At 39.6% G+C, this 14,219-nt stretch overlaps 1 protein-coding gene across 2 annotated transcripts in view; it reads left to right on the top strand.

Annotated features, from left to right (window-relative positions):
- The first annotated feature begins 368 nt into the window (after positions 1 to 368).
- SLAIN2 (SLAIN motif family member 2) overlaps positions 369 to 14,219 on the top strand; it is a 33,753-nt gene continuing 19,902 nt past the window's right edge. Inside the window, exons 1-2 of one of the 2 annotated variants that reach the window (XM_056489668.1) lie at positions 369 to 845; positions 10,234 to 10,382. In XM_056489668.1, the coding sequence (XP_056345643.1) occupies positions 487 to 845; positions 10,234 to 10,382 (508 nt within the window). In that variant the 5' untranslated portion in view covers positions 369 to 486. The remainder of the gene's footprint in view (positions 846 to 10,233; positions 10,383 to 14,219) is intronic. The other variant, XM_056489667.1, reaches the window with a different exon arrangement.

Below are 14,219 nucleotides of genomic sequence, written 5' to 3'. Positions count from 1 at the left end.
ATTCCTTAGAGGTTTTGAACGTTTTTGGAAGGGATTCTGGGGCTGTGAGACCTGTGGTGCCCAAGACACGGGAGGCCAGGCCAGGCTAGGCTGCTCCCTCAGGAGCGAGGATACCACAAGAGCCCCTCGGACGGCCCCAAGCGGGGCTGAGTCACAGCTTCCCGCTGCCGGGGCCCCGAGCCGCCGCCACGCTCGGCCATCGCACGTCATTCCGTGCCGTGCCGTGCCGTCCTATTCCATGCCATTCCGTGCCGTGCCATTCCGTGCCGTGCCATTCCCCGTCTCTCCGCTCCGCGCAGTGGCCGCGCAGGGCGGGCGGCGCGCGGGCGGCGGTTCCGGGCCCAGGCGGGAGGCGGTGCCATGGCGGCGGCGGATGTGCGTCCTGCGCCCCGCCCCGGCCCTGCCCCGCCGCCGGCCGCCCGGCCGCGTAGACGGGGCGGCACGGCCGCCTCTCCCCGCGCAGCCGCCGCTCTGCCGGCGGCCGCCATGGAGGATGTCGGCTCGGGCGTGAACGCGGACGCCGAGGTGCGGAAGCTTCAGGAGCTGGTGAAGAAGCTAGAGAAGCAGAATGAACAGCTCCGCAGCCGCCACGGCGCCCTGCCCGCTGCCCCCGCCAGCCCCAAGCGCCTGCCGAGCGTCGGGCCCTCCTCGCCGCCCCCCGCCGCCTCCTCGTCGCCCGACGGGCGCTGTCTCAGCCCCAGGGCCGCCGCCCGGCGCTCGCTCCCCGAGGAGCCCGGCGGTGTCGATGGGGGCAGCGGCGGCAATGGCCTCCTGGACGACGCGGCGGTGCTCAGGCCGGAGGAGCTGGAGCGGCTGGCCGGCTGCGATGAGGACGAGACCGGCTGGTGAGGAGGCGGCCGGGGTGGGGTTGGTGAGGAGGCGGGCAGGGCTCCGCGTCCCCCTTTCCCCGCCGTGCCTGGGGGGAAGGGGCTGTTTCCAGGCGTGTGCCTGGTGTCGGAGCGGGTCTCGGGGCTTTGTGTGCGCAGGCAGCCTCGCCCTCTGGGCTGGGTGAAGGGCTTAATGAGCGCTGCGAGACGTTCCGAAGGGTGTTTGGCTTTCTGTACACGGCGCTGAGCTCCCTGGAGGCCCCGGCTCTGCGCTCTGTTCGGCCGTGGCGGGAGCGCTCCTTGGGGCGCTCGGACACCGAGCGGGCTCCAGGGCTGCCCGGGATCAGTCAGGGCTTTCGCGAGTGCAGGCGGTGGGGAGGCTTGAGAAACTCGTGGGAAATTTCTCGGGTAGTTCAGAATTAGCCCACGGGTACTGTTAGAGTTCAGACATGCGTCAGGCGTCTTTTATGCCTCGATTTCTTTCGGCTGTAAAGACAGCGAATGTAACACTTTTTCATCTTATGAACGTCTTGCCCTTAGGTGTTCTAATTTATTGCTAATGATGTAGGATCACGGTGTCCCTTAGGTGGCTCCTCGATATAAATGGACTGCTTACCCTGCTGCTCCAGCAGAAACAGCTGCAGGTGGCTGTTTGCCTTGTCATTATTACACTTGGATGAGCTTCCACTGAGAATCACGAAGATTTGCACTCTCCAAGCATCACGCTGTCTCCAGCTGTCGTTTTGAAGTTTCCTATGACAGTTGTTGAGGGGCAGCCTCAGAGCTGCAGGAGAAATAGTGGGGAGGAGCACCGTGTCAACACTGTGTCAACAGAGAAATGCAAGGGAAGCATGGACAGGGACAAAAAGCGTGACACAAGCGAACTGTCTTGCAGCAGAACGGTTGTAGGTCCATCTGCAAAGATCTTTGGAAGCAAACATGCAGACAAATTCACAAAACAAACAAAAATGTCTTTCAGAGTTAGAAACGCCTTTAAAAATGCTGGAATGATTCCATGCATGAGCAATGTTTTAGTTGCTCAGGGAGGAGACTGTATGCACTTTCTTGGAGAAGTAATTTGCCTGACATTCAGCCTGATCCACTGGAGAAGTATGAGAACATAAGTTTGTTCTCATCCAACACTAAATTAACACAAGGCATCATCTCCCAGAAGATGAGTCTGGGCAAGGCAGCTACTCTTATTTCTCCTGTATGCCTTGTAATCTACAGGATTCTGTTTCTTACAGGAAATAGAATATAGTAAATTTGCACAGCCAGTTTGGAGTGAGATTGCCAAATTTGTAAATGTCATGCATTCTAGTGACAACAGATCTCACCTTTTATGTATTCATTGTAAATCATTAAGTCTCTTAAGCAAATGTCCCAACAGAGTGTGTGGTGACAGTGGTGGCATAAGTGCTGTTGTTTTTGTTGACGCAGTTCTGGGCACTCACTGGGCAGCTCGTGGTTCACTGAGCACTGCCCTTGCTGGTGTCAGGTGTTTGGCTGCCAGTTATTGTGGCACCGTCATGTTTCTGTGCAAGTTCTAGAGCTCAAAAGACAGCAAAACGTACAGGCAGTCTTTTGCACTTCTTCATTCCTTTGCTAATATTTTGGCAACCGTAATGCTGAAGTGTTTTAGCAACTAATTTTCAGTCTCAGGCATGGGACACTGACTGCCACACAAATGCATGAAACAAAAAAAGAGCAATTGTAAAAGTTTACTAATTGTCATACCTATCACAAAATATGGATATTTAATTATTTTTTAAATGTTTTCCTGCTGTAGTTTAATATGCAGTTAATAATAAATATAGTTTGGCTAGATTGATTTTTTTTTTTTGTTGTTGTTGTTGTTGTTCAGAAGTGCTTAATAAAAATGGAAATCAAGCTCCTGGAATTTCTAAATACCTTCTAATTCAATTGTTGAGACTCTAAATAGTCCAACCCTTTTTATTTTCCTGTGAAGGTAAGATGACTTTGTATTTATGCATTTGATTAATGGAAATTATTGCTCTTAATGAAGTTTGAAATTTTCAGAGGGCTAATGGAGCAATCTAAAAGAAACAAGCCTGTTGAGATAGGAGGAGTTGATGTGAATAAGTGGATTTCATAAACAGTTTCTTAAAGATCTTGCTCCTAAGGTCTTAGTTATGCAAGGTCACTCATAAAAAAATTTAATCAACTGAATAGGTGAATGTACCCAGTGAAATTTAAGTTACATATGAACTCTTTGAGGTTCAAATGGATTTTGATCATTATTGCTTAACCCAAAATCCTGTTTAGAATATGGGATTATACACTGTAAAAATCAAATACCTCTTAACATCTGAGGAAACCTCTTGTGGAAACAAACTAAATTTAAATCATTGTTGGTTCATAAAAAGTTGATTCATCTTGCCTGTTTCTCCTGTCTAAATAGAGGAGTTAAGATTTGTCTTTAGTTCTGGTTTCAAAAGGACCTTGCTAATAGGTGGTAAAGGGTGCTGGTTATCACTGTTCTTTTCTGTTTTGCATAATACAGGCATTTTCATACCCCATTATGAAGCTGTCTGCAGCCTCGTCATGGCAGAAGAAATAGTTTTCTTAACTGTTAAAATTACATTGTTTTACATTCAATGCTCACATGAGATTAGTGGCTGTGAATTTAAGACAGAACACGATACTGGGGTTGAAATTGATACTAGAATGTGACATGTTTCTTTAAATCTGCATTGTGGAGTTGGTCAGCTCATTTTTAGCTTTTAATTCTTTAATCGCATTTAGATAAGTATACAGAAGAATAGTGTAAAGTAAAAAGTGAAGGAGAAGATGCAGCTATCAAATAAGCAAAGGCACTTTGACACTGCTGTTTTGATGGCAGCATTATCTATTAAAACATCCTTACAATATTAGTGAACTATGGGACTGTTTATGTTTTTGCTTGATTGTTTTTCTTCTCTGTGGTGAGTTAAATCCAGATACACTTCAAGTTTTAAACATTTTCTCATGAGACAGTCTTCAAATTATGTGGTAAATTATTGAAAATATTTCAGTGAATTTAGATTTCTTGTCCATGTGCTTCTGAATGCTGTTTAGTATTCTGAAACTTTTTTTCCTGATAAGGTCCTGAAGGTTGCAGGTGGACACATCTGTACTTGCACACTGTACTGAGCTCTGCACAGATTTTAGGCCTGCTGATTGTTTCCTCCAGTTATCAGCAACTTTCGTAACCTACTCTGTGGGTGTTCCTGTTAAGCTCTTCTTGAACCAGATTGCATCAAATTTAATTTTTTTTTCATAGTTCAATCTGAACTAATCAATTTAAAAGATATAAGGGCAGAAGGGGTGACCAGAGTGGAGAAATCTTCAGAGAAGTGATGTGCTCCTCCTTGCCTGACTTGCTGGGTAAGGTTGGGTGTGGATGTGCAGCACGTTGGAGGGAACTGGGTGACAGTGTGCAGGGTGGCTTGCCACACTGCTTTTAAAAGGAGTTTATTTGGTCTTGAGTTTATTGCAGGATAAGTGTGCACACGCGGGCAATTACTGTGTTGTGGTAGTTACTGTGCTGTGAACCCACTGTGACTTCCTTTGTGGTAACTTGTTACACGATCACTCACCTAACTTTCTGAGAAGTTTTGTTCTAAATGTGAGCAAAACATGCAGTGCTTTTCTTGAAAATTTACTTGCAGCATGTGCATAAGAGAGTATAGAGCTTGCTATTTTGTACATGTAATTGCTCAGCAAACTACAGAACAGTTGTGTCCTCTTTAAATGACAGTGCTATAAAAACTAGCCTAGCACCCATGTTTTCATGTCAGCATAAATACCTCCTTGGTAGGGTTAAAATAGCTGACAATTGACTGACCTAATTTACAAACAAAAGGCAGTTATTGTGTGTTTAAAATTAAATTATTGCTTTTTTTATACTAACTAAATAGCTGAAGCAATAGTTTCATTGTTTTTAAGAACTCAGGTTGGTTGTGTATTCTGACTAGTTAAAATGGAAGGCACATACTTGTACTATTATACTCACCCTCATTCAGCAGCTATTTCTAATTTGCACCTGTTTATAATAGTGTAAGTTTTCATTCTACCATCCATTATTGTTAGTTGGCTAAGGGCCTGTTTGAGATACATGATTGTCATCTGTAATGGTTGTGTTCCATCTCATATTGCTAGATACCCCTTGAGCACTAGCATCGTTTTGGAATCCTGGTTTGCCATAGTGAGCTGGTGAAGTATACCATGACTATTTTAGGATAGAGCTCCACCTGAATGAAATCCCATTGCTAAAATTACATTGCAGTATTTCCTGTTCAACTGCTAAATTTCATTGTATTAGTGTGGTTTAGGCTCCTTGGAAAGTGGACAGATTCTGATCAATTTCTATTCCATGGTGTAAGTAAAAGAGAAATCACTACTTTTCACCTTTTGGCAGATAAAAAGTCTATTTGATTTAAACTTGTTGGGGTTTAAACCAAATTCAGACAATATCTTCACAAACTAGGAAGATAATATGAAAAAAAAAATGTAGGAAAAGCAAGGGTTATGGAAGTTATTGCCAGTTTTATAATGAAAAACAACTTGTAACATGAAATAATACTCACTTTGGTTAGCCTCTTTGAGATACCCATTTTTGTTGTGAAACAGATATTTGAGGACTGGAGGAAGAATCCTGAGGAAGAACTATTTCCATTTCTGACTTTTTTGGTGATAATTATAGCTTTTAAACATGCTTGATATTTAGATATAATGAAAGCTTTGATATGGCTTTCCTTTACTGTCCTAATGATATTCCTGAAATTTACTATATACTCTTGTTCAGGCATGATTCACATTTCTACTACTTGTAGGTGTTGGTAGAGCTCTCAAGCATAGTCATGAAACAGAATTTTATTTTGGAACACTTTTAATAAGACACAGAACTTCTCAACTTTTTTTCTCTTCAATGTAAATATCAACAGTGTTGTGTTTGAGCACATATGCTCTAACAAATTTCTAATGAGAAGCTTCCCAAATATCAAATAATGGACAGTTGTACAATTTGTGTGATAGTCCTAGGGAAACTACATGATGGTGTTTTTGATTGCCCATTTCCCGTTCTACAACATCCTTTTCCGACACAAACATGTTCCTTTGGAGGAGGAAATGAACACTGGCAGTAATTTCCAGCATCTAGCCGGGGCACAACTAACTGTCTAATTGTTGGGCACAGAAAGATAGTTGTGTTCCACATTGCACTTTGCAACCTTGTGGATATTCTTAATTCTGGTTAAAAATAGCATCATGTAGCTGAGATGTGCCACTGTAATATGAAGGTTTAATGAGACTGTCAAAGCGTTTTTAGTATTTGTACCCTGGAGTTTGTAAGTCATAGACTGGAGTTTGCTGTCATTTGTGCATCTCTCAGAACTAAATGTATTCTGTGAAGTAGAGCTGAAAACTAATAATTGCAGGCTAAGCAATGTGTATCTCAGTCAGCTACAGCTGTAGCACAGGAATTTTGTGGGGTGGGGAGAAGGAAAGGAAATCCTTGGGCCACATAAGTGCAGGGATGTCACTTAATTTTTTGATTGATTTGTCTTTCAGCCAGAGATGCTTTTCAGATCTTTACCTGTCCATTCAAAATTTGTCTTAAATTTTAACATGCTTAAGCCACTTCAGAGAGTTTCCTGAAACTTTTAAATTATTTAGATTGACACTGTTGTGTTCTAAATTGTCTATTTCCAAGACTGTCCAGTATTATCATCTCCCGATTTATATATTTGCAGTGGCGTTTTGCTGTGAAATTTCATTCTTGTATTTTAGAGCCATTTCTTATTGATCTGTCCTTGGATTTCAGCTTTTTCTCCTCATCATGTCTTCAGGTTTTTCATCTTGCTTTTGCATACATAATGTTTTGTGTATTCCCATTTAATTTCCTTTATTGTACCTTGCAGTTTTTGCTTAAAGCTAATGTAGCTAAAATAAACAAGTTCTAACTTAAAATTTCTTCCACTTGCCATCTTCTTTCTAATTCAGATTTGTGACTTCATGTTCATCTGCATGTTTTCCCTCACTCTTATACTAAGCAGTGGAAGGATTTTGATACAAAAACACTTCCTCTTTTTTCCCCAATTAGAATCTCAGCTTCTTGTTTCATGCCTGTGGCAACAGGCCTCTTAATTAATGCACTGGAAAGTGTTCCTCAGGTGAGGTAATCTGTACACAGATATTCCACTCCTCCTGCAGTGGTGTGTCCTCTTTCTTCAAAGCCTTTTCTGACTCAGCTGTGTCCCAGTGCAACACGCTGCAGCTTGCCCCATTCGGCTGACATCATATATGCTCATAGTCACAGCAGTCTTCCTGCAAAAGCTCTGCTCTTTTCTGTGCTGCATCTTCCTGGAACTAATCAGTAGAGCCCCTGGCTGCTTTCAGCCTCAGGTTGGTGCTGCTGTGGTGTGGTTCACTAGTAAGAGCCAAAGGAAGGTAATATTAATGGCTGCAGCAGAGCCATAGTGTCTGGTCTTCTTAGTGTTGTTTCAAAGTAGATCAAAGCTCCTGAGCGCCTTTTAATACACTGTTTTCTTCTACTTTACCTTGTGTCACTGAGTTGTAGAGTCTTTTCTCTGTGGAGAGATTGGAGTATATGTTTCTGGTGTGTTAACATTTGTAGCGTGGGTGGCAACTATAAGTTGTCAACTTCCTCAATCATTTTTAACTTCCTGTTTTGGGAGAGTTGATTCACAGTGGTTAAAGATATATGAAGTTATTCTGGTAATCTTCGGTCTTGAAGTTGCTGTACTGCCAATCAATGCTGTTGTATTGCTGTAGAATGCAGTGACAGGTACAAATGGGATCTCTTCTGGAAGGTCCTTCAGCTAAGGAGGACCTATATCTTTTGGGTCAGACAGTTTGACAAAAACCTCTTAGCTGTGTGAAGTTAGTTGTACATGCTTCATGTATCTGTTTTTTTTTCTAGTGTTGGGAAGAGAGAAAGAGGTAATAGAGACATCACTCTGATTCTTAGCCTTGCCCTTGGTCCTTTTGGTTTTTGTAAAATCCAAGTTAGGCAAAGCAAGTAGAATTGAGTCAGTCTCAAAACTTGAGATTGGCTGTTCTTTGTCAGGTGAGATATTAAGATTGCTGCTTTGTAATGAGACTCCAGAATTGCATAATGTGCAAGAAACTGCCCTGAAAGAGCTGATTTGTCACTGCATCAGTGTACATGTGTATGTTGTGAGGTAGTGGAGTTGCATGAAATATGTATGTTTTTAAGTTGTGTCTTACCCTGAAGTCTAAGTTATCTTCACAAAGATAACAAAGGCTGATGAAGGAAAACAGTTGACTGGAAAGAGGTAGGGGATTATGCAAAATATATTTGGTTAGAAAGGGAGGTGGAAAAGAGGGAGCTGTGTGAGCCTGGATTGCTTCAGTAAATAAACTACTTGTGAAACAAATGCAACAATTGGGAATTCCTGAAAAGAATGTGTTGAAGCTTAAAATAGCAGGTAGAATTTTGATTAGAACAATTTTGTATGTTTATTGAAGTTGCCCCTTTTGTGTGTTTCTGAAAGAGGGCATGCACTTTAATTTCTTGCCTTTTATACTGGCTACCACTGTAAACACTCTGAATGTGCCTGGAGCTTCTCAAACACAGCAAGGCATGTCAGCTATCCAGAGAACTAGGAGTGAGTCTGGCCTGTACTGGGCAGAAGGTGGCCTTGTTGCCTTTGACACTTCTTTGTATTGTATAGACATACCTTAGGACAGAAAGGAGTACAGGCAAATACTAAAAATTCAAAGTGTTGGAGAGATAGTAAATGTTAAACTTTAGTTTTAACAGTATGGAGATGTCATAGACATTACAGAAGGTGGCGTCTTTATTTACACAACTGTGAAAATTAAATGACTCTTGTGCTTTTCAAGGATCTTCAGGGCTATAAATACATGAAGGGCTTTTAGCTTTTCTTTTAGTCTGAGTGCCTGTGAAGATTGCAGGCATTTCTACAAAAGTAGTTATGACAGACAGCATGATATTGGCCAAAGCATAAACCCCTTGAACTACAGTAAGTAGTAGTGACTATTTGGATTGTTACAAGCAGTTTCATTTTTATTTTAAAACCTGGCAGCTAAGAAATATTTTCTTGCCTGGATCTGCAAGCATAGCTTGCTAATTTCAGTATTAGAGGGAAGAGTGTTTTGGAGCTTGCTCTTAACAAAGATCAGTGTTTTGGGTGATTTTATAAATGTGGTTCTTGGGAAGCTTTTGTAAGAAGTGAACTTAATGGTAGTAATTACAAAAAATCTCTAAAAGCTATTATAACACAGAGTTCAAGTTCTAGAATTACAGAGGAGAGATGAGATAATCTTGTAGAGAGAAAGTTGGGGGAAATAACTTCTGTGTTGCTAATGTCATTGGCATAAAGAGAACAACTTTTGCTGTGTATTTTGTACAGAAGCATGTCTGATTAGACTGTCAGATGTTCCTAAGTGACGCTGTGGCATACAATCATATTCACTTGGAATATGAAGTCTGTCATTACTCTAGAAGAAACACTCGTTTAGCTGTTTCAACACATATAATCTCTAGTTAGAGTTGTATGTCTTGCAGTTCACTGTTGTCTTATGCTGAACCACATTTCCAAGTTTGGTTCTTGTAAGTAGTCCAAAGTAAGGCTTAAAGTTCCCTGTTTTGAGTGTGTGATTGGTTATGACTTTTCCTTTAATCTATCTGTTGAGGGAGGAGAAAGATGCTTTCAGCTAAATTTTTAGTCTTTAAACTGAACAACTACTTTCTTAAGTCATGGAAGGTTGATGTTAAATTAATGGAGATGCTGACAGACATGCTTCAGTACATCTGGCAGAACAATATGATCTCACTGTTTCTCTCTACTCTCCTATGTGTATTATCTCTTTTTCCTTATTACTAATGCTTGACTGTATACCTCTTTAGGACAGAGATAGTCCCTTTGTTCTGTGTTCAAAGAGAATGAAAAGATCAGGTGCTAGGATAGAAATAATAAATAAAAATTGTTTATTGTTCAAGGTTACAGAAACAATAGTTGTGTATACTTTAGCACTGCTCCTTGGCTATTAAGATGCTTATTGCTTCCTTTGTTTGGGAAAACAAGAGTTCTCTATTGCATAGTGTTTAATTTCTTTCAGGTGAATCTGAAAACATTAATCCTCATTTGTACATTTATGTGACAGTGAAATTGTCCATACACATAATGTGTCTGAAGTCTTTGGGTAGCCATACGATACTACTGTTATAGTCTATCCAAAATAGTTAATTTTAGGGTCAAATCTGTGCTTTATCTTTTGGGATTGTACTATAGTGTAGATAGAGTAAAAACAGAAATAGTATTTTATTGCATGTCTGATCTTGTGCTCATTTTGTCTGTCCTCATAAGTTATTTTTTTTTTTTTCTCTCTTTTCCAGGTTATATACATCTCCAAAGAAGAAACTGAATCCACTGCAAAAAAGTGTCAGTCCATTGGTTTGGTGCAGACAGGTACTGGATTACCCAAGTCCTGATGTTGAATGTGCTAAAAAATCACTGATCCACAAGCTGGAGCAAACAATGTCAGGTGAGTTTCTGCACACTAAAACCACTGGGTTGTATGTATTTATTCTGAAACAGCATCAAAATTAGCTAATGGTTGTGAGATAAGACATCTGTCAATTACTTATTTCTAAAGCTTTCATTATGGTTTAGAAAGTCATTAATTCTACTCATTTTCTGGATTGTATGAATAAAATGAAAGAAGGCATTAGATGATGAGTCATGATTTCAGAGTTTTTACTACCTGTATAGTTTGGTCTGATGTTTTCAGGAAAAAACAATGTTTTTAACTCAAAAGTTTTCTTATCTTTTTTTTTTTTTTTTTTTTTTTTTTTTGATAGAACCCTGTATTAAGGAATCATAAATGGTAGGTGCTTGTTAGTATGTTAGCATGGAACTTGGTTTTCTGCCAGATTACCTCTTTCATTTAATTTAAAGAAATGGAGGCTTAAGATTTTTAATACTTTGGGGAGATGATAATGGTTTCTTTTCCTCCTATCCCCAATAGCTTAAGATCAGTCAGATTTAAAGAAAATCCAGAGTTTATGATTCTTCCTCAATGCTAGTTAGTTGGTTATATTCAAAACTGGAGAGTATTTGACCCTGTGAGAATGAAAGTCTGCATTCTCCATCCTTCTATTACCAGAATTTTTTATGTCAAACCAGCAGCAAAACACTGAAGGTCTGATTACCATCTAGTTTCTTGCTTTATTTTGTTTCTTTGTTGGAGCCTATTTTTTTTTTTTAATTATGCTGAGACAACTTACTTTCCTGCTGTTAATAGCTATTCTCCTCCTGTTCCTTTATTCTGTAGTCTGCTACTGCCACATGTTAAACTGTTATCTTCAGGAATTAGCAGAATGGTTGGACTCGACCTAAGAGTGTATGAACACACAGTTCCAGGAGTAGTTCCAACAGCTACCTCCTTTTTGTGGTTATACATAAACTTTGTGCTGAGTTTATTTGACTGTAACTTCTTTCCTGTCCTTGTATTGTTTTCTGGTGCAATCTGTCTTTATTCTGGTTTGTACTGAAAATGTTCTTAATAAAATTTGAATCCGTTCTTTATTCTTAAAAAATCATGAGCATAGTGGTGAAAGTGCCTTCAGTATGAGTCAACCTCAGTCTTTCCCTATTTCTTGTGCTTTTTTATGCTGCCTGGACAAATGCCTATTAAAAATTTACCTGAACAGTTAACGTGATATATGGCTAGATACAGGCAAAGACTGAGATTCTCAACAACAAAAAGCACTCACATCACAGGGATTTATGAATGATGATACAGGTTTGGGAATCTGAATTCTACTGACTATTTATGAGTGGATAGCAGTGGATTGACATAATTCTGTTTATGATTTAATTTCTTCCAGAACTGAGTAGAAGTCTTCTAGAAGTACCACAAATTCTGTTACCCATAGGGAATCTTTAAAAATTCATAGCTGAAGCAGAATGGCAGGAAACTTCCCTGTAAAATGGACACATTTGAAAGTTTTATCATTCAAACAATGTGTTTAGGTAACTTCACCTCTTTTTTTATTTTCCCCTAGACCTGCAAATCTGCTTCTGGCAGTGATACCTACAAGAATACCACAATTTATCTATAGTCATAATTGGTGAAATTACTGATCGGCACATGCTGGTTGGAGCAGATTGCATGTAAAAATGAAGTTTCAACAAAACAGAAAATAGTCTTTTAGAGCAACCATTCTCCTTTACAGAATAAGGGTAGCAGGGAGCTCCACTGCAGAAGACAAGCAGTGTTTCTTATAACTTTGTGTGTGCTTCCTATTCCAAACTTCAGGAGTATCATTTAACTTGCATTTTGAATAGTACTGGTACCTCATGGACCCATCACTTAACCTGTTACTAGCTACTGGTCCAGTGCATAGATTATGGTTCCAGTCACCGTGGATAAGGCTTTTCACACTTCTGTAACTTTCTTTCCTGAATCCTTGCTGATGCTTCTTTTGCATTGACTCTTTTTACATTGTTAGTTCCTGTTGTTTCTTCTTTCTAATCTTAATATCTTTTTCCTCTTTTTCAGTCTCAAATGCACTCTTGTATTTCACATTTTCTTCTTCCATCATATTTTTCATTGCATGACAATAAAGGAAGGAAGAAGAGCTCTCAGCTCCATGCTGCTGTTAGCAGCTACTGATGCACAGTGCCTTGTCAGCAGTCAGGTTTACAATTGCAGAGCAAGTCATGATCAGTGTTGGAAGTCTTTTCAGACTAGAGGGAACTTTAGGTATATTCTGCTCTCAAATTTTCCTGTTTTCTTCAGCAAAAGAGAAATTGGATCATTTCAGCAAAATCATAAGTAAAAGGAATTAAGTGCTGCATATTGTTTCTAAATGTTATGAAAGAAAATTTGCATTAAAATAAACTCGTTGATTATCAACCCACCCTTCTGGTGTTTCAAAAGCTAACGTGTAATCTTTTGTAAGCTAGTGTTTAATATTAGGATAATTTTAATGCTAAAATGATTGTCTGTCTTGCTAATTTTGTCTGACACTCCTAATAAAGACCATATCTCTATTTGTAAAATAGCCATATTTTCCTGAGTTACAGAAATCCCTATTGGAAAACCTTTAGGAATTCTGGTCCAGAAAATGGATTTGAATCCAGATTTTTTTTTCTGGGAAAATGTGCTGAAAAGGGTTCACATTAGCTAGGAGAAAAACTACTATGTGTATCAAGTCTCACCATACCGAAGCAAACTTTTTACATGTAGCAAAATCATGCTAAGTTTCATCCAAAAAAAAATCTGTGTATGATCAAATACTTTGTATCATTATGGATATATACAAAGAGCCTTTTTTGAAGACTGTACAGTAGCAGAATTGTTTTCTAATTTGTGGTTTGTAGTTTAAAATACTTGTCTGTGTAATAAATACAAAAGAAAGAACTGTTGTGCAGACTTATATTTAGGTATTTTTAATGACATTTCAACAAGAGATGAAAAGTAAATTTTTTTTTTTGTGTGTATGAGAACAAAGATTCGATTGGAATAGATGCTTTGGGGTTCCTTTGTGAACGCCAGAAGTTGATATCAAAGGCCTCACCATAATCACCCAGAACAGAGAGACTTGTAATTACTGGTTTTGTTTACTGAGATTCATAATAAAATGGAGGTTTTCCTTTCTGATACTCAAAATAAACAGGAGATACCTCATGAATACTTGCTAGAATTTAGTGAATTCACAAATTGCTGAAATTAACACATATTGTTTAATACTTGCAGTGAAAGCTGGAATATAAACCTTTCACCCTTCATGTATAACTGTCTTCTCACTGTAACTAAAACCCTGGTAATATTATCTGGTTTAGAAAGGATCTTTACACAAGATGCAATTTTAGCAAAGTCAGCTTTAGTTTCTGCTGCTTTTGCCTCTGTGCTGCATTCTGTATTGGCTAGGTTGGGTGATGCATTTTTTAAGGGGGGGTATTCTTAAAAACTGATTAAGTGATGCAATCAGTTAAAATACTCCTGATATTTTTAACTCAAATTTACTTTAGTAGGTCAGATAATAATGCAGCCCTACCAATGTTTGCAATGGACAACTGAGGATGTAGTGACCAGAGCAAATGGGGGAAGCCAAAGCTTTGCTGAGTTTGCTGCTGAAAGCAGCATTTCATACAATTGTAGTCTGTTTTGGCTTCTAATGTCAAAGGAACAATGATTTTTAGTAAGGAAATTTGAGTTCAATTAATTATTTTATTTTTTTTTTCCTGTCCACTGCTATCAGTAGCCTAATTCTTACTGCACTCATTGGAGCCCCTTTTCAATTAAGAAAAATGTCACACAGTATTTTTTAATAGCTTACTTTCAGCAGCTGGGTGAGCTGCAACTAAACCTAAC

The sequence above is a fragment of the Oenanthe melanoleuca genome, chromosome 4 (genome assembly GCF_029582105.1).
Source record: "Oenanthe melanoleuca isolate GR-GAL-2019-014 chromosome 4, OMel1.0, whole genome shotgun sequence".
In the NCBI taxonomy this organism is placed as follows: domain Eukaryota; kingdom Metazoa; phylum Chordata; class Aves; order Passeriformes; family Muscicapidae; genus Oenanthe; species Oenanthe melanoleuca.
The sequence above is the reverse complement of the archived record's forward strand: the minus strand, read 5'-3'. Positions and strand labels throughout refer to the sequence as shown.